The following is a 19,294-nucleotide window of genomic DNA, read 5'->3' as shown; positions in this document are numbered from 1 at the left end:
AGACATTCAAGCACAAGAGATTATTGAAGACAATAATGGTTTGGGTTTTTTAGTGGTGTTTTCACGTGAAAGAGGCTTTACACAAATTACATATGAATGCTGTAGTTGATGGTGCTAAGTCTCTACTGCTGAAATTTATAATTAACCAGGTAAGCACTGAACACTGCCCTAGTAAGGGCAAGGCCAACAGTAATGCAAAGTAATTGATGCCAAAGTACCTCTGTTATTACTAGTATTATGGGATACTAATGTAAGGAAAGCTGAAAATATATAAATAAGTAGCTTGGAGTTTTACTTGCAAGTCAGAATTTCACGCCTCACTGTCATTTGCACTGGGAGCCCCCCAGGAGCACAGGGATACGCAACCACAGGAGACCCAAGAGAAGGGGGCTGCCACCTAAGCGGAGCAGGGGTCACCCCACCCAAAGCACCCTAGGGAGGGGGACAGGGGTTAAGGGGCATCAACAGCCAACAAAACATTTTGAGTTTGCTGTAACAGAATTTAAGAATTCAGGGTGAAATTTCCCTCTTCACAGTTAGACAACACCTATAGATGTAAAGACTACACCTGTCCCTTGAGAGAGGATAAAAGTGGACTTTTTAATAGCAGCATTAATTCCAAGGTTACGGCAGATAAACACACATTTGCTTCTACCAAACTCTGGATGTAAGCAATACAGAAATGCAAACCTATATTACACATTCAAAGTTGTTTTGTTTGGTTTTTTTTTTTATTCCTGTGGTATCACTAACCACAGCAACATATTAGATTGATTTGCATAGACCAAGCCCAGTTACAGAGAAACACTGAGGTATCAAACAGTCTATTCAGACAACCACAACACACTTCTCACGTGTCAGTTACCAAACACAGTATTATTCTTTCACCCAGCACAACTCCAATTTAAGGAGAAAAACAGCAAAATACACCATTAACTTCCTACAGAATACAAAGGCTGAGAAGGACTTATGTTTGATTGTTATATCTTCCCCTCTATAAATTATGAAAATATCCTTCAAAAAGGAATCAAAAATATTCTGTTGTACAACATATGTTCAACTTATAAACACATAAAAATCTGTGGAAGAGTACAAAACAGTATTAATACAGTAGTTTTATTTACATTATCAGTATAGGATGTCAAACTTTTTACATGTACACTTCAGTGTCTCCTTTCAGAAGGGCCAGGCTTCCAAACAGCAATTTTTTTGAAGGTATAAATTTTAATAAAACCTTCAAATGCTGACAACTTACCAAGTATGCACTCAGGAAACATACTCTACAATTGCAAAGTAAATTAAAATGTGTAAAAAATAAAAATAACTTAAGAGTGACACTGCTTATCTACAATCTCTTCCAAACTAATTTCAGTCATCATTTCTTACTCTCTTTTTATCAATATAGATTACTTCATGGCTCAGGAGAGGCAGGGAATAGCTTGTACTCTAGTATTCAGCTCAGGTCTGACCCTGCAATGTTAAGAGGAAGCTGAGGACAGTTGCCTCGATGCTGACACAGCACGTTCAGCCTTGGCCGCCTAGCCCACCTAAGCAGCCAAAGCAGTACTTTTGCGCAGACCATCATGTCTTTAGCAAAGGCCTTGGCAGTGTATTAATCTATTCAGGCAAGTCAGAGGTTGCTATTGTGTTGTACTCAGTCACTATCATATTCCTCTATTTTTAATTCGTCTTCCTCCATGATGGCTTGAGCTGCAACAGGCTGAGGCTGACTGCAAGGCAGTTCACTTCCACTGCACTGGCTCGAGGAGAGAGGGAATCCGTCCGATTCGTTCTCATTCACTCCATTTTTCTCCACTTGCGCAGCCGTCTCCATAGCGTGCACATTGGCACAGTCCCCCTCAGAGCTAATAAAGAAGTCTGGTATCCCCGGATCTTTGTCAGTAAGTGTTTCAAGCTTTAACCTGCAAAATTGTCATTGCAACAGTAAGTTACCACAAAAAAAAACCCCAAACCATCTCCTGCTCTTTCACACAGAAGCTGCAACAGAAAAGACTGCCCATGTACCACAGGCGTCACCCTTCTTCACTGGTGCTTAAGAGCTTTCAGATTTTCTGGTCGCGACACCATCCCTCAGTGACAATTAATTCAAGCTATATACTTTCTGTGCTTACATCCCTACCTTCAGTATTATGTTTTTACGGCTCTGCGCACATCGTCCAGATCCTTGTGCCCAGAACTCAGCACCGTGCAGCCTACGTGACAGCCTACAGAAGACACGGGAGGAGTTCCTCTCGGGGAAAGGACTGCGCTACATAGCCCCAAACGACAGCGAAATACCAGATGGCATCTGTGCTCCGTCACTCCCCCGTACCCATTGCTGCTTGAAAGTTTCTTCCTTATGGTGACAGCGCTTTTGCTGAGCTTTCCTCGCCCACATGAGCTGCAAACAATTAACTCACTGACAACGGCCCATTAAACCCTTTCCAAGCAAAACTGAAATCCTTTAGGATAGGAAGCAATTTAACTTGAAAGAGGAAAATTAAAAAAAAAAAAAAAGAAATTGAAAGGAAATCTTTTTATATATTTTAAATTTCTGTTACTATTTGGACTGCTCAATCTTTCCAGCATCTCTGCATCAGTATGTTACCGATGTTCCTATATTATTTTCCCCACTTTACATGGGAATAATAAAAACCCATACAGTTACTGACAAAAACTCATCCTGACACAAATTCCAGCTGATCAAATATCATGCACTTTCCTCACTGCCACTTTTCTTACTCCCATACCATTCCCAACCCACTAATAAATACAATGGAAAATAAATATTCTTATTTCCATTTAAACAGTTACACATAAGTTATTTTAAAGACTGCTTAATAACACAAAATAAGTTATTTTCAGTTAGGATTCCTGAAGGAAGCAAACACTTACTAAAATACCTACATTTGGCCATACTTCCTTTCCAAAATAGTGAACAAATTTAAAAAGATTACCGTATTTTCAGGAGAAAATCACCCCTCAGATAAAACTCTAAATGACACATGCCCAACTTAGTAATGCAGATACAAAATGTTTATCAGTATTTAATGGTGTGCTGCAGACAAAATTTATGGCATAAGGAAGTCTACAATTAGTTTGTGAAGTTACAAATATTTTGTCTTAGATGAGGGAGTTTCCTTTCTTCCTGACCAGCAACCAAAATGGCTTTTAATAGAACTGTTGGGGAACAGGGTGGTTCGTGGGTAACACAGCCTTTACCTTACAGGCCAGTATTTCATAACTCGGGCAGCAACACCACCGTGACAAATATGAGATGCTTTGTCAGATGCCCTAAGAAACTCACTCTCTTGGCTAAGAGTTAGTCTCATTCCAGCTAACTGTGATCTCGATCCTTTGTTAGAAACAGACCATCACAATTAAAACTCTTTTTAAATTTCAGAGATATGAAAGTTCCTGAAATATAACTGGGGCTCTACTAGTATAAATGATGCCCATGATTCAGAAGGCTCACCAGAGTCACCGGAGATATAACGTGTCATGCCATGTCTCTCCATGAGCACTACACAATCTGTAAGTGGAGCACTATTCGGTATTTAACATCTAAGACAGATGGACTTCAGCAGCTATAGTTTTATTTAAAAAAAATGCAATCTAAATAAATATTTACTCATAAGCAGTCCAGCAGCCAGAAATTCCATAAAGCAAAAATCAGTGCTGCTATCTAATTTCAGAGGAAGCACTCATTAAAATACATTGTAGTTTCATAGATAAAGAACTGCTTCAAAGGAAATAAGAATAATTCCCCACTATACATCACACACATGAACACAGAATGTTCTATCAGACTTCCAGATTAATGTTTTATGTCATGATAAACAATAGGCAAAGTGCACTATACTCTTTGCATCAGTTCAGTTTTATTCTCACATAAACATTTTTGATTGTAAAAAAAAAAAAATATTCACATCATGCACTGGAGAAACATAGGTATGTCTAGGGCAGAGCTAATATTTGGTACAATGGAAAAGAAAGCTAACCAAGGATTAAAAGCAACACTATAGTAAAAATGTTGCTACTAACATTGTAGTGATAAATAGACTTGAACTGGAAAAAGTTTTAACAGGCTAAATATAAAATTATCATGCTGTAAATGAGGGACAATGTCACATCACAGGTGTACAATGAAGACGTTTTTCTATGAAAGGGTTCTTTTCCTCAATATATTAAAAAAGAAAGTCTTACTTCCTTTAAGAAAAGACAGAAGTCAAGTTTACCTCCCAAAATGTCTTTTCAGTGGTAGCCTCCCAATGTCTTGGATAAAAGCAATCTGAGCTGAGAAAAAAAGAATCACCAGTATCATACTGGGTAAACTGCAACACACATACCATTAAACATACTGGAAAATAAGTTAATTCATAAGTTTAGTCAAGTATTCCTGTATATATTTGCAATATTTTAGACACCAAAACACTGCATGCACATGTATGCATTTATTTTTTCAAACTGTCTACCATATTGCCATATTTACAGATAGCCTACGTACAAAAAAAAAAAAAATCACTGACATTCATCAACTGTGTATTTACGAGGTAGAGTTATTATTCCATAGCCTACAAAATGAATTCATCCTGATGTCAAGGCCTTAGTTAAGATATGAAGCCTTTAATTAGAAATAATTAACATAAGTGACACGGCTGTCTATACAGTAATTTTTGGATTATATACCACACGAAGTAATTGTTTTTTTTACATGCACTGTCTGCTATTGGGTGCTTTAATTACAAAAAATTTAATTACTTTTAACTGAAGAAAAAAAAAAGAGTTCAAGAGTTACACCCATCTTACCTTGGTTTCTCATTGGATTTGCTAACATAGCAAGGTAAGGCAACAGCTCTGTCTGAAGACACTCGGGTGGTAAACAGAAGCTTGAAAAGAGAGATTTTGCAGCAAGGCAATTTTCTTGATACTGTAAGAGTGGGGGGGAAGGAAACACAAGTAAAAAACCTGTTAAATCATTATTAATTTAGATACTCTGTACTATAAAAGGCAGACTTTCTTCTTGCCTGATGGATGACTACACACAAGCTACTGAAAAATGAGACCAGAAGAAAATGATAAGCAGTTAGAGTTAATATATGCAGATCATAAAAATGGGAAATTCCTTCATTTTTGCCTTTTGCTGGGCATTAAAATTTCCAGAAAATATTTATCCCTTGGTTATAGAATTTGCCACCTACCCAGGCAAATATATTTTGCCAGATACAGCAAGAGAAGTATTAGTTCAAATGTAAAAAATTGCAAAGTGCTTTGGTATCTTATGAACAACGTACTTCTGTTAAACACATAAAACATAACAGCAATAATCTGTTAATCTTACACAACATATTAATGTGATTTAAACTGAAAAAAACCCTTAACTTTACTTGTAGGAATACTTTATAGTCTTTCAACACTAATTGTGTCTCCATTAATTTAGAATTAAGACTCTCCCAGCAGTATGCCAATTTGGATACAGGAACCAGACTTTGTCAGAGGCCTCCAATTTATTTTTCCATTAAAGGAATAATATAAACGTAACTGTTCAAGCAAGTGCTTTTTAGAAGTAGCTTCTATCAAAAGATTTGACAAGTTTAGCACTGTAAGCAAATCTCATCTGTACTACTCAAATGTCATACCTTACAAAAAAAAATTTTAAAAAAATCAAGTATTTACCTTTTTATTGATGAAGAACCACTGTGGTTTATGTAAAGGCCGGAACCCCATCCCTCCTTGGTGGTGGGCAAAGGCTCTGGATGTATTTGAATGTATCACCCCTCGGGTGGCCACAGATGCGCTGTATTCTTCCATCACAAGCCTTGTCTAAGAGACAAATTGGGCATTATGTGAACTCAAGGCCTTTGTGCAAGGTGTGTCATTTGCACTAACACACGCTCTGTAATTGCAGTGACAGCACACACCCAGAATACGTTTAGATCACTGTGAAACTCTTACTCAAAGCAGATGAATGAAAAAGCTATCTCAATTACTTCAGGGAAAAGGCATACAAACTCCAACACGTTTTTAGCACAAACATGTTCTACATAAAAATACTTTGTAGAATATTTCACAAACACTATAACTCACTATAATGAAATACTGACAGAAGTTGGACAAAAAGTTGAACGTGCATCTCTTCTATACTTGGATGTACTTCAGCATTTGTTAACAATTCTCTGTCACCTGTACTGGAAGTTTGAAGCTTAATTCTTATTGAATTATAAAAAAAATTATTTCTACCGTTCATATAGACTTAGAGAAAAAATTAGAAGCTCAATGTCAGAGTATTAAAAAAAAAAAGTATGTGTGTATAAAAAGATGACACTTACAGTCCAATTACTACAAAGGATGTCAGCGGTGCTCAAATATTCACTGGCTCTCACTACATCATCTATATCACAAAAAAAGTCTACATAGTTCTGGTGAAGGTATAAATTAAACATGCTTCCAGACATATGCGATTTTTCCACAATATCCTATCAGGACAAAAAAAAAAGTTCAAGTTTTACACAGAGCATAAGGAAAAGCATCCTATAAAACTTACAATACATTTAGACAGTTAGGGAGCTGGCACACATCATCTATGAACAGATGCTTATTACAAAAGGAAGGTTGGCTTGCTCCCCGGGAAGGCTAATGGTGGGGATGGAGGGGCGGAAGCCATTGCTGTCTTCAACTCTCTTAATGGGTGGTAACAGAAAGGTGAACTCAGACTCCTCTTGGCAATGCAGGATGAGACGTAGGAGGAAACAGGAAAGTCCACCTTCCAGCACAATTCCATCAGTGAGGTGAGAGAATCTCTGTCCCTACAGACTCAAAGCTCGACAGTCAAGAGCCTGGGAACCTAATCTACCTCCAGAGGTCCCTTCCAGATTAATTATTCTGTAACACAGACAGATTGAGTACACATATATTAAGATCAATGACAGTGACAAGTCAAGACAGTGACTGTGCCTGAGAATTTGCATCAATCACTTAAGAGTCCGTTTTGGTTTTTTCACACCAAACTGTAATCAAGTAGTTATTGCAGACGTACCTCAGGCTGAATAAGCAAGGTGTCTCGACGGTATTCTGATAAATGAGCAGGCAGCTGAGGAAATTCTGATTCTGACACTGGTTCTCCTACAAAGGATTTTACAATCTTTAGTCTTTTAGTATCAGAAGTATTGTTACATTTCTGCACATAATCAAAAAAGCCAGAAGAAAGACACACATTTCAGATTAGATATTAAAAATTAGAATAAAAGTTACATAAGAGCAAGAACAGAGATGTGTAACTGCATGAACAGTAGCTTTCACATATATTGAGCACCATTTTCAGCAACTGTCAACTCTACCAGCAACTAGATTACACCATTTTCAGTTCCCAGGAACCTCTTGCTGCAGGTGTATGTACTTAATTATACAGTCAATATTATATAGTAAACAAGAGGTAATTAGTTACATTACACTTCATATAAAAAAAATTCAGTTAGTTATTTTCATATTGCCTCATCTCACTAATTCTCCTCAGTTGATTTTGGAACTGATACTGTGAATTATCCCTGAAATGTGGACAGCCAACGTCATTATGGATCCTGATTTAGCTGAATGCAGGTAGTACTAGTTTATTAAGTACCAAATGCTTATGAATTGTATTTTTTAAATGTTAAAAAAAGAGTACTGTAACCACACACAGGGAGCAGATAGGTTCTGTAAATTTACAGAACCTGAGTCCATAGAAAGTAGAACTTTCAGTAGAAAGTAGCAAAGTGGAAAGTATTTTAGAGAGGTGGAAAGGGAGATAGGGTATGGCAGAGAAGTGGAAGAGGTTTTCACGTCAGAAAGGAGAGAGCACACATGTCTGTTAAAAGGGAAACACAGAGCTGAGATAAACAGTAGGGAGGAAAAGACGGCACGAGTCGTCAAACCCATATACACAAATAAGGAAGGCAGTACCTATGAGGCTGCAGGGCAGTTCTATTACCTTTAGGAATACAGACGAGTACAGAACATAACTGTACAACAATGTATTATTATGCACAAGAGCAAAATTTGCTTTTGTACAATACAACAAACATAGTGGCTATCTATCTAGCTTTGTGAGGATGACAACACATGGACCTAACGCAACTAGAATTATGTAATTTTATTACATACATGTAGAACATCTTAATGAAATGTTTATTTACCTAAAAGATACAGACAGCTGCAATCTCAGTTACCACATACTTTTATTACTGTTTTTATACTGTTAGTAATGACTGAACATGCGAATTGGAACTCACCCTAAGCCTTACTTTAGCAAATCTAGCTATCAGCAGCTGACATACTTTGCCATTGAAAGGAAGAGTAAGTCAAAGCGTTCTTACTTTTGCAGTATATTATTTTCCCCAGAGCATGGAAAAGAAAGATGGAAGCATCTTTGCCACCAATAGCTTGTATCTCCTGGTCTTCTGAAGTATCAGATTTAATTTTCTTGCTTGCTTTAGATACTGCTGCTGCTTCACATTTTAGTGTGGAGCTCCTTTTCTTCCTTGACCAAAACTCTTTCTCCAGTGAGCAGTCTACTAAAAAAAGCAAAAATACAATCAGGACAAAGCACATGAATCAAAAAAATGTTTTCTATTATATTGCTACTGCTAATGTTCTAAACAAACAAAAAAACCAACAAAAAAACCCCACCAAACAGAAAAAGTTATATAAATAGGGGCACTAAGAGAAAACTCATGTATTAGGAAGACAACCCAGTCACCTAAACTAGCACGTTTCATTCTACTTCTGTCCCTTAAGTCAGCTAAAGTGCCAAGTACTTAAAAAGTTCTTCTTTATAAAGTACAATGCAAATATATACAAATTATATTTCAGTTACATTCTGTTCACTGATCAATTTATCTTTCATTTGCATTATCTGTATAATGCCCTCACTGAAATAAAAGGAGGCAAAGAAAACCTTTTCTTTAGGTGATTCTTCCAACAGCCTACTAATTTCCACAATGTTTTGAGCTCCAAGGAATAAAACCCTTCTGCTCTTATATAAAACTCAAAAATTTTCACCCACAATTTGATTTAGTGGCAGATGAATATTCCCTATCAAGCTAAGAGAACGTCTCTTTTAAGTATTTACCTTTCTCTTCTCCCAAGATTACCATAGATCCATTTTACCCATTAATGCTGCCAAAGTGAATGTATCGCTTGTGTTTACACACAGCCACAAGTGAAGAAGAAAAAATATAAGTTAATAATGCATTCTCAGGAGATCAACAAGGAGGTGAGGTCTCTCCAAAATTTACAAAATATCACTGGCTGCCAAGCATTTACCTAACTGAAATACCTGAACAACTAAAAAATTTCTATTCAACATGAATTCTCAATCTAGAGAAAATGCGACAAGAGACTGTTCTGTGTGGTATAAAGAGAACATGATCCTGAGAATGTACAGAAGCTGTCAAGCCATATGCCTTTGCTTTCTCCCAAGTTCTATTCATAACTCATGTTTTTACATTTCCAAGGTAATTTATTAAAAGTTACATAAACTGGTCATTTTAAGACTATTTAGATTTTCTACAGTACGTAGAAGCTACTTAGCACCCAGCAGCGAGCTACTGTAAACTTTTCTCAGGTAACCCCAACCTACTGTTTATTAAATTAATGGCATTATCATCAAAATGGTTGTACTAAGAAAAAAAATTCTATTTTTCCTATTAATACAGAACAGTACAAACTTAGTATACTAGAAGACAACATCAGAAGAATTTATTTTCCACGTTCTCAAGTTAAACCTAGGAACTTGACTCTCTCCCTCAGGAAATTTAACAAACACAGCTAAGTTAATTTCAGTATACTCTAAAATTCAAACTACAATACTCCCTCTTACAACAAGGACTTGAAACACTCATGTGTTCCATGAGCAGATTTTCCATTTGCAAGGTGGATGGGAGAGAAAATGAGTAAAAGCAACAAGATCATTGCTAGCTTTATGACATACACCAGAAAACAACCGTTGAATTCATTTCTTACGTCTGGGTTGTATATAAAAGCTGGCACCATCTAACGGTTCTTGGCATGAACTACACATGTCAGAGTACTGCTTTGAAAAATTATCAGTTATGTAACTCACATACATTGGTTCCTTAACAATTATTGACTTCCAGTGTTTATGAAAGACACAACAGCAAGTGTCCTGTTTTCTTTCAATGTTGGAACATTCAAAATAATCCCAAACTAAGTCTGATTTGCGCATTGTCTAACCAAGTACTTTGAAGACTACTAAGACTACTAAAATAACTTCAAAGTTTTTCTGTAATACATTCAAAAACTTCACAGTAGGTCATGCCACCTCACAGTTTTTCAATTTACCAACAGCCGTAGGAGCTCCAAAGCAAAAATCAATCATTACAGAAATGCTGTATACAAAGTCAATGGGCTACTTCAGGAATGCATTATGGGTAGAAATAAGGACATGGAGAAGTATAAAGAACCAAGCAAAGAAAATATCCCTCTCAAATTAAAGTTGCATCATAAAAGATTTGATCAGTAAACACCAATGGCAAAAATATTAAGAGGGCATTTCATTAAATTACATCAACACACACATAGCCCATGCTACTCAATTTTAAGACTACGTATCACAGTTATGAAATTAAACACTTTCAGCTTAAAAAGAAGAAAAAAAAACCCCACAACCAAACTTTGTGCCTTTTATTCCTGCCCCAGAGCAGCACGTCAAAAGTGTTTTGCACAGCTCGCCTAGCTGTGCTGCAACAGTGAAGTATACCTTCTTTATACGTATACCAAGAGTATACCAACTTTCCAGCAGAAATGGTCAAAATGTCATTCGCTTTACAAAATCATAGGTATTTACCTTTCATAGAAGAAAACTGAAGACTGTTTATTGCACTTCTTATATCCCCTGAACAACCTCTGCAAAGCAACTCCAAAGAAGTTCTATCAAGAGCATAATTCTTTTCTCTGTTCTACAAGGAAAAACAACATTAAAAGGAATAAGAAATAGGAAAAGGAGTATTTGAGTATTATCCTGGCTGTGGGGACCCACGTCTGATACACACCATCAACAGACTACATGAGCACCCACCATGTGCTTAAACTGTGTAATACTGCTAACTTTAAAACATTTAATACATTTAAGCACATTGCCACATTTAATATAGCAATATTAAAGATAATAACACACAATTCTTTGCAAGGTGTCACTCAACAGAAGACTTGCTTGTAATCAAAACAGTTCAGGAATAATACAGGTTTTAAGTTTGTGACCTCTTCTGGCCTTGCTGGTACAATGAGAACTACTTCTGTTCCTATTATTTGTTTCATATATATGCTTTCTGTAATAGGCAAAAGAATTTTCAGAAGTAACTTTGAAGGCTTTGAACAAGTATCAAGTGGAACTAATCTTAAAAACAATACATCTTTCTAGTTTGTTCCTTGTTTTCTGTTGGGGGGGATTGGTTGTGTTTTTTGGTGGGTGGGGGGGTCTGCTATCAAAGATCAAACAAATACAGTAACAAATGTAAATAACATATATTAGATATAAAAATCTAAAGTTTCTTTGGACCTAACACCACACAGAAGTTATCAGTTTTGACAACTTACCATACTAGCTTCTGTTGCAGCTATTCGATTAAGAACTTTCATCATATTTGTTGGTGCAACAGGCTTGAAACTGTTGAATTTCATTTAAAAAAAAAATTCATTAGTTTCTGACTTCTCATTTATTTCAATCAAGTTTTAATGAGATAGAAGATCTTACCTAATACTGGCTATAGACAGCTCCTCTAGAATTTCCGTTGGGAACAGTAACCTCTGGTTGCTGTCTCCACTGAAGTTATCTGAGATTATAAATATAAGGGGACATCTACTTGTACGAACAAATCTCCTAAATTGAAAAATAAGCAGGCATAACAAGAATGAAACTCCAGTTTACTGCAAGCGGCTAAAGCTAATAATGAAAAACTTATTTCCAACTGACCTGAGAATTTCATGTAGACTGCTAGGGTCTCGATAGAACTGGTTGGGTACATCCTAGTCAAAAGAAATGAACTGCTGTCATTACACTCAGATGCAAATACTCTTTCCCACAGACTGACTGTTAATGGCACACTCCGTTGCTACACATTTTTTCTTCCTAGTAAACTTGCTTTCAACTAAATCTGAATGTGGCTAACAGTGAAGATAACCGAGGGGGAAAAAAAACCAAAACACCACACAAAACCAAACCCCAACACAGCACAGTATTTCTTTATTTTATTACACAGAAAAAATTATCTAAAAAGAAACATTTTCTTTCTGTCCTTGTTTCCTACGAAACAGCCTTGGATGATTACATTGCCTACTAGAGAGAGTTTTACTCGGAGGATAAACGCTCAAGGTAGCAGCACCACTGAGGAAGAGGACTTGAGATTTGAGAGGACCTACACAAGGACTTCTCTTCATGAAGAGAAGTCACAGAAAACTACGCTTCCTAAATTCTACCAAACATCACATTACTCAACTAGAATTTTTTATCTCATCTGTTCTTTTTCTTGAAAGTTTACAGATCACTTGACTATCATAACTTCTAATACTCCTCTGTCACAGCACATGAAAAGATCAGAAGGAAAATGCTACTGAATCACACTCTGAAAAAGTAAAAATAAAGTCTTCTCCTCTACCTCCTGCTAGAGCTTACAAATCCTCAGTGCTCACATCTCTGCCCTAAACAGCACCACCCACATCAGACCAGGGAATGCTAAATTTCAAATGCCTTCTGATTGTATTAATTCTCACATATCTTCTACACTCTCCTGCATCCTTAAGTAACAAGAATAGCGGGGAGTTTTCCCCTCTTCCTGTTTATACACGTATATTTCCAGAAAGTTAACCATACAGAAACATGGGTGTGAATTTTCAATATTGTTTTGATGTTTTTGATACTCTATTACTTATTTCTGTACACAAACTAGTCTCCAATTTCTGCCTGACTATTAGCTCATATAGCTTAACCACAGGTAGAACTTCATTCTAGCCTGCTGTAGAGACTCAAAAAGTAATAAAGAACTCCTATCTGCAATAAAGCAGACTAACTTTTGGCAACACCAATCCACTAGCTGAAGCCAGTTAGCATGTCAATATTATAATAAAAGGTATTCTTTTCGAAATAAAATTTTACAAGTTTTCACTTACTTCAATAAGAATAAGCTTTTTATCATTTTCTGAGGACTCCCCAAGCATCTGAAGTTTGTTATACTTATTTGCTCTTAACAGAAAATCTTGAAAGAGAGTTGCTTGGGCCTGACTCGGAAACGTATGAAAATTTGGGTCTGAAAAAGAAAACTAATTAAAAATTTGTATTCTCTATATTATCCTAAGTAGAATACAAATACCACAAGAACTAATACCCACCCATGCTATTTTCTGACAGTAGCAACTGAACACCAGCAGACAAGCCCTTTGGCAAACATATGACAAATACAAGAGAATTTTTAAAGGGCAGAATTCAATTGAGGACCCAGACGAAGACAGACTTACCTATTTTTATTTAATTGCCTCAAATGATATCCAGGCTATTACATAGCTCTCTATATTGATTTGAATTGCAAATTATTTTGGCGTAAACACTGGGGAAAAACTAAATCCCTTTTCAGATAAATGCAAAACTAAGATTCTTATTAAGCACTCGGGATCTGACTTCATCTGTGACAGACATAGAAGAACAAAAAAATACAGAACACAAGAGTCACAAAAGTAACTGGAAGAAAAAGAAAAAAAAGAAAAAAATACTTACCATGGCCAAACATATTTCTTAAGTCTTCTTTTGTATAATCTAAAGATATTGGATTGATCCATTCTTGCACCTGAATGCCAAGATCTTTTGCTAATACTTCAATAGTTGCAGTCTTTCCACAACCAGGAGGACCAGTTAGCAGTAAAATAGAGCTACCCTGTCACAGGAAAAAAAACAAAACCAAAACCAACATAAAACCCACACAAAAACAGACTCCACCTTTTAGCAGCATAAGCCCTAAATAAATGTACAAGTTCTAAATCTATATTCTTAAAAGATTCCTTATAACGCAACGGATACATAATCACTGCTGGTAAGTTAAGATTTTTCTCTGAAATTAAAATAAAATTGAATCCAGCTTGTTTGTATGGGTTTGTATCTCTAGCTGCTAATTTTAGCAAGATTACCTGCTTTGGCTGCCTCTGAAATATGTGAGTTTTTAACCAGGTTTCAACTTCTTCGATCTTCCTCTTTTGCACAGCAAGGTCATTCTAAAACAAGATTAAAATACATGAAATTCATATATACACCTTTTGCTTTCTAATACAGTAATGATGACATTCAAGAACAGAATATACACTGACTAAAACACTAACAGACGTGTACGTGTATGTTCCAGTTACATATATTTATGCTATGTAGAAGTGCAACAGTTAAGGACAATCACTTCAGCCTGTTTCCTCAAACAATTTTCCATTGCTTGCAGTTGGGAAACAATGAATTATTATTATTCCTAAAGTAACAACATTACAATCATGCCTGTTTGTGTCAGAGACAGCACAAACTACAGTTATTCAGGAACATGCCAACAGACCAGCTGACTGCTGTCCAGTAACACACAAAATAATTTCTGTTCTCTGTCCCATAATTAGTGCACTAACTCAGTTCTCTCTCCTTTCTTCAGCTGTGCATTTTTCTAGTACTTGGAGCTGTTAGATCTGGCTGAACTTCAATAACTGGTTCAATAACGGGAGTGGATGGACAGGAAACTACATCCCATCAGTAGCTTTATCTCCTCAGGAAGCCTGAGGGAAAAAAATGCACCTTATACAGATAAATAGCTCATTAAAATCTTAACTACAGTCAGGAAATAAATCAAACTAGTATTTCACTGCCCTAATAAATAGGATATACTCAGAACTGACCAATATGAACAGAAACACAACATGTTACACTATAATGTTACTACTGCATTAGCACTTAGCATAACTCTCACACCTGGGTTTCAGGTTTGTATCTATCTACCCATGCCTCATCTTGAGCTTGGCCCCAGTTTTGTCTGGACTTGTTAGAAGGCAGATCTACTGCAGATGACTTTGCTCTTTTCCTGGGCAGAACTTTGGTTTTGCTACTTTCTGGCACAGAAGGCAGGTCTTTCTTTTTCTGCTGCCGTTTTCTTCCAGAGTTGCCTTCTAGTGGCTTCACAGGAACAGCACTAGACGAAATATTTGGGTTTCCAAAGAAGTCATCAAATGAGTGTGCCAACCAATCTGTTACCTGGTAAAATACAAACATTTTGTTATTAACGTAGCACACTCTTCCACTTAATTGGGTACAGTTGTCTCTAGAAAATTAAAGATGTTTAATCAAGTGTATATGAGAATATCTCGTACATCTAAAGAACTTCATTAACACTGAAAGGCATACTACTAGCTATCAGCAAACATGGGCACTCAGGCTTTTTGAACGTCAGCTACATGCTTCTTCAGTATTAACAAAACCAACATCTTGCACATTGTGACAGAGTATTTTTCATCAAACTGGCAAATCAGAACAAGTTAAAAATTCTACAAACACACATTCAAACTAAAGAAGTAAAATTAAAACAGAGATAAGAAGGAAAAAATAGCATAAGCTTATTCCTACCATTTTTACATTACGGTCACGTTCATGTTGTTTCTGTACAGGTTTCAGTATGTGGCTTTTTTTTTTTCTTTTTTTTTAACATTTACAATGCAGCCATTTGTGTTTAAAAGTTAGAAATAGGTGACAGAGAAAAATTATTTAGGCAGCACAATAAAATCAAGTGTTATTTGTCTGCTGTGTGAGGAAGCTTGGACTGATCTAGAATCAGACCGTCCCATGTATCAGACAGTGACCAGGAACAAAACTGCTAAGAACGTCAATATTTAATTTTAGATTTGAGAAATACCCTGCTAGGACAGGTGTACAAACTTGCACCCTTGAGATGCTTTTCAGCCTACCTATGGTCCCAAAATAGTATCTGTGCTGCTAACAACCGCATGATAACCTTTTAGCATAGGAATTGTAACAGGTTACACGCTGAAACACACTTCTGTGAAAACGTGAGTAACAGAATAGACACGTCATCTCCAAAAATGTCTGTGAATACTCTACAGCTTACAAGTCTTATAAATTAATGCAACACACCATTACCAGACCACAGATTATGTGAGAGGCCTTAGCAGCTGGGAAAGAGGATCTGCCTCTACACGGTTTGCTTTTAACGTTACTCTGACAAAAACTATTTTTATTTGAATTTGCATATTCACTAGCGGGTCTGATAGCACCGAGTGAGGGGGTTCCCTTTTTTACACATTGCACCAGCAAGTAAGAAAATAAGCATCTTACACATGGGGGTGTGTGTGTGTGTGCGTAGGAGTAGGGGGAAAGCAACTGAAGAATAACTGTCAACACAGAGACCAAGGAGTAATAATCGGGCGTAAACATACTGCTAATCGGAGCCGCCAGACTATTCCGGGAAGCTGTAAAAGGCTTTCTCAGGACAGACTCGGCGCGCGGGCACCCCTCACCCTCAGCCCATCCCCCCAGCCCCGTCCCGCGGCCTACCTCCACCGGCGCTGCCTGCCTTCCCGAGGAGCTTCCAGACATTCTCAGCCCAGGCGGTGCCCATCCGCCGGGCAGCCCCCAGTTCCTGAGGGGAAGAGCCCCGCTCCCGGGGCGGCCGACGCAGCAGCCGGGCGGGCTGAGGCGGGACCCGCTGAACCCGGGCCGAGCCCCCTCTCACCGGACCACCGACCTCCCCAGGGGTCCTTCTCCTCCGGCGGCTCTTAGCTGCCCGCGGGGCGCCTGCCCGCCAGCGCCGTAGGGACGGGCGGATGGGTGACGCCATCGGCGTGCGCCGTGCGTGGCGGAGGCCCCCGCGCACGTGTCTCCTAGGCGACCAGCGGCCGCCGCCGGGCAGCATGAGGCGGCCCAACCTTCTCCTCACCGGTGCGGGGCGGTGGGGACGGGCCCCGGGATGTCTCGCGGGTCGAGGACGCCGGTGGTGCCCGGGTCGCTTGGCCCCGGCGGGGCTGGGAGCGGTGGGGGTGCGGGTGGGGCCCGAGCTGGGGCGGCGGAGGGAGGCCCCAGCTCTCTTCACAGCCGGGGGGGAGGTTTGGGGTCGAGGTCCCCGCGCAGCCGGGGCCGGGCTGCTCTGCATGAAAACGTGGGGCTTCTCCATGTTAGTTAGGGCTTTTAAACGAAGCAGGTTTTACTTTTGCCTCGCCTCGGTTAGAATAACACTTCTACACAAAGTGAGGTTTTTTCGTAGGATGTTTTTTATAATCTCTAGGTGTTGCTCCTATTTGTTTTTTCTTGTCGTGCACCTTTTTGCCCGTTTTTCTATGGAATAGCCAACGTGACTGACCAAAGTTTTCTGTTTGGTTCCATAGAAGGTTATTTGAAGAGGTCTCACATGCTCTTCTCTAACATGCTTCTCTTACATGCCCTTCTATTATATGGTGTTTTCTCGTTAGGTACTCCGGGTGTTGGGAAAACCACGCTTGGAAAAGAACTTGCGTCAAGATCTGGGATGACCTATATTAATGTGGGTGACATGGCAAAAGAAGGTAGGCTGTATGAACGAAGCAGTCCATCGAAGTGCTTTAGATATTTTTGCTTTGTGTAACAATGTGCTTCTAGCGCATGTGTTCTACATTAAATGAAAAAGCAATGGATTTGCTTTAACAGAAATATTTTTGAAGGCATGAATTAAAAAAGCATTTATGTAGCCATAGCATGCTTTGTAATAAGTAATAAATAACTTAGCCTTATATGGATTTGTAAACAAAGCCTTCCTTGCTGTGAACACTATCTCCTGAAGTAAACATAACAATATAAATAATTCTGTTAACCACTGTTATTTCATAAACTTCCACAAATTATTTTTGCTGCAGGTGAACTGTATGAAGGTTTTGATGAGGAATATGATTGTCCGATTTTGGATGAAGACAGGGTAAGTGCAACTTCAAAACCTATCATTTTTCTATCTTGACTTTCTGTAATTTCAGATAAACCTGTCTATCTTTGTTTCCTTTGTAGGTAATTGATGAACTAGAAGATAAAATGAGTGAGGGTGGAGTGATTATTGATTATCACGGCTGTGACTTTTTCCCTGAACGGTGGTTTGATATAGTATTTGTACTTCGTACAGAAAATTCATTCCTGTATGACAGACTTGAAAGCAGGTATGTCAGTGGAGTAAATAAGGAGTGACATACTGTTGTGTGACTTCATTGGAGATTTTTCTAGGATATAAATTACTGATTCTTTATAGAACCCTCTATACTTCTCTGCATATTTGAGACTCTCCTGGTATTTCTCTCATTTTCTAGGGGCTACAAAGGGAAAAAGCTGCAAGACAACATTCAGTGTGAAATTTTTCAGACACTTTATGAGGAAGCTATGTCATCATATAGAGAGGAAATTGTACACCAATTACCCAGCAACACTCCAGAAGACCTAGAGAGAAATTTGGATCAGATTATGCAATGGATTGAGCAATGGATGAAGGACAACAATTGACATTTGCTGATAAAGTAACTCTGCTGGATCGCTTCCTGGGAGGGTTTAATAAATTACATTCATCATTTTTGTATGATAAACTAAAATCAATTTTACTGTAACATGGTATGGTCGGGGGAGTAGAAGGTGGTTCAGAATAGCCAGGTTGTAAGGCTTTGAAACAGCCCGTGGAGCACTATGGGAGAGGCACACAGGAGAGCTGACACAAGTGAAAATTCATCTGTGAATGAAAGGATGAAAATGACACGGTTGCCCTTAGTAGCAGGAACTGGGTTCCGTAACTGAGAATTTCTTGGAGCCTACAATTAAACCCAAACCTTCCCCCCTGCAAGAAAAGTGTGCAATCCTGGTAACTAGTGGCAGCTGAGGAGCTTTTGATTTCCAAAGGGCAAAATGGTGTCCTGAAAAGGAGTTTTGTCTGTTTCTGAATTTTTAGACTAAAACCTGCTATATTCCACTTTACTCTTGAATGTATGGAGGGTAATGTCGAGTGAGGGGCATGTGATGTTGTTTATGGAGGGTGCTTTATTTTGGAGGGAAGAGAAGTGACGTGGTAAGAGAGATATTTTAAAACGATTATAAGAACTTTGGGGATTACTTGCGGTGTCAGGAAACATTAGCTGTGTCTGCACTGGTGTGGAATATTAAGCAATAAGGTTTTTTCCTCCTTTTTCTCTTAATAGTTTCCATCACACGTCCCAGTCATGGAAGATATTTAGGATTCTGTAGAAAGCGCTTGCTAATAAAGTTTTTATATACACG

General features: G+C 38.1%; 2 protein-coding genes across 4 annotated transcripts; one reads left to right on the top strand and one right to left on the bottom strand.

The window, feature by feature from the left end:
- Positions 1-581: 581 nt before the first annotated feature.
- Positions 582-16,821, bottom strand: RAD17 (RAD17 checkpoint clamp loader component). 3 transcript variants are annotated; one of them, XM_063321042.1, is made up of 16 exons: positions 16,574-16,821; positions 14,981-15,259; positions 14,170-14,253; positions 13,763-13,919; positions 13,162-13,298; positions 11,969-12,021; positions 11,750-11,875; positions 11,593-11,662; positions 10,844-10,955; positions 8,352-8,549; positions 7,037-7,122; positions 6,330-6,476; positions 5,677-5,823; positions 4,810-4,930; positions 4,239-4,296; positions 582-1,922 (listed from the first exon to the last, which is right to left on the bottom strand). In XM_063321042.1, the coding sequence occupies exons 1-16, from the start codon at positions 16,613-16,615 to the stop codon at positions 1,655-1,657; spliced, it is 2,085 nt and encodes a 694-aa protein (XP_063177112.1). In that variant the 5' UTR covers positions 16,616-16,821; the 3' UTR covers positions 582-1,654. The 3 variants fall into 3 exon arrangements, with proteins under 3 accessions (XP_063177112.1, XP_063177113.1, XP_063177114.1); XM_063321043.1 differs by having other exon boundaries at positions 8,352-8,546; XM_063321044.1 differs by having other exon boundaries at positions 1,790-1,922; positions 4,207-4,296.
- AK6 (adenylate kinase 6) lies at positions 16,822-19,262 on the top strand. The gene is made up of 5 exons (XM_063321046.1): positions 16,822-16,957; positions 17,485-17,577; positions 17,905-17,963; positions 18,050-18,195; positions 18,343-19,262. The coding sequence occupies exons 1-5, from the start codon at positions 16,843-16,845 to the stop codon at positions 18,530-18,532; spliced, it is 603 nt and encodes a 200-aa protein (XP_063177116.1). The 5' UTR covers positions 16,822-16,842; the 3' UTR covers positions 18,533-19,262.
- The last annotated feature ends 32 nt before the right edge of the window (positions 19,263-19,294 follow it).

Source organism: Chroicocephalus ridibundus, chromosome Z (assembly GCF_963924245.1).
Source record: "Chroicocephalus ridibundus chromosome Z, bChrRid1.1, whole genome shotgun sequence".
Taxonomy (NCBI): domain Eukaryota; kingdom Metazoa; phylum Chordata; class Aves; order Charadriiformes; family Laridae; genus Chroicocephalus; species Chroicocephalus ridibundus.
This window is presented reverse-complemented; position numbering and strand designations above follow the sequence as displayed.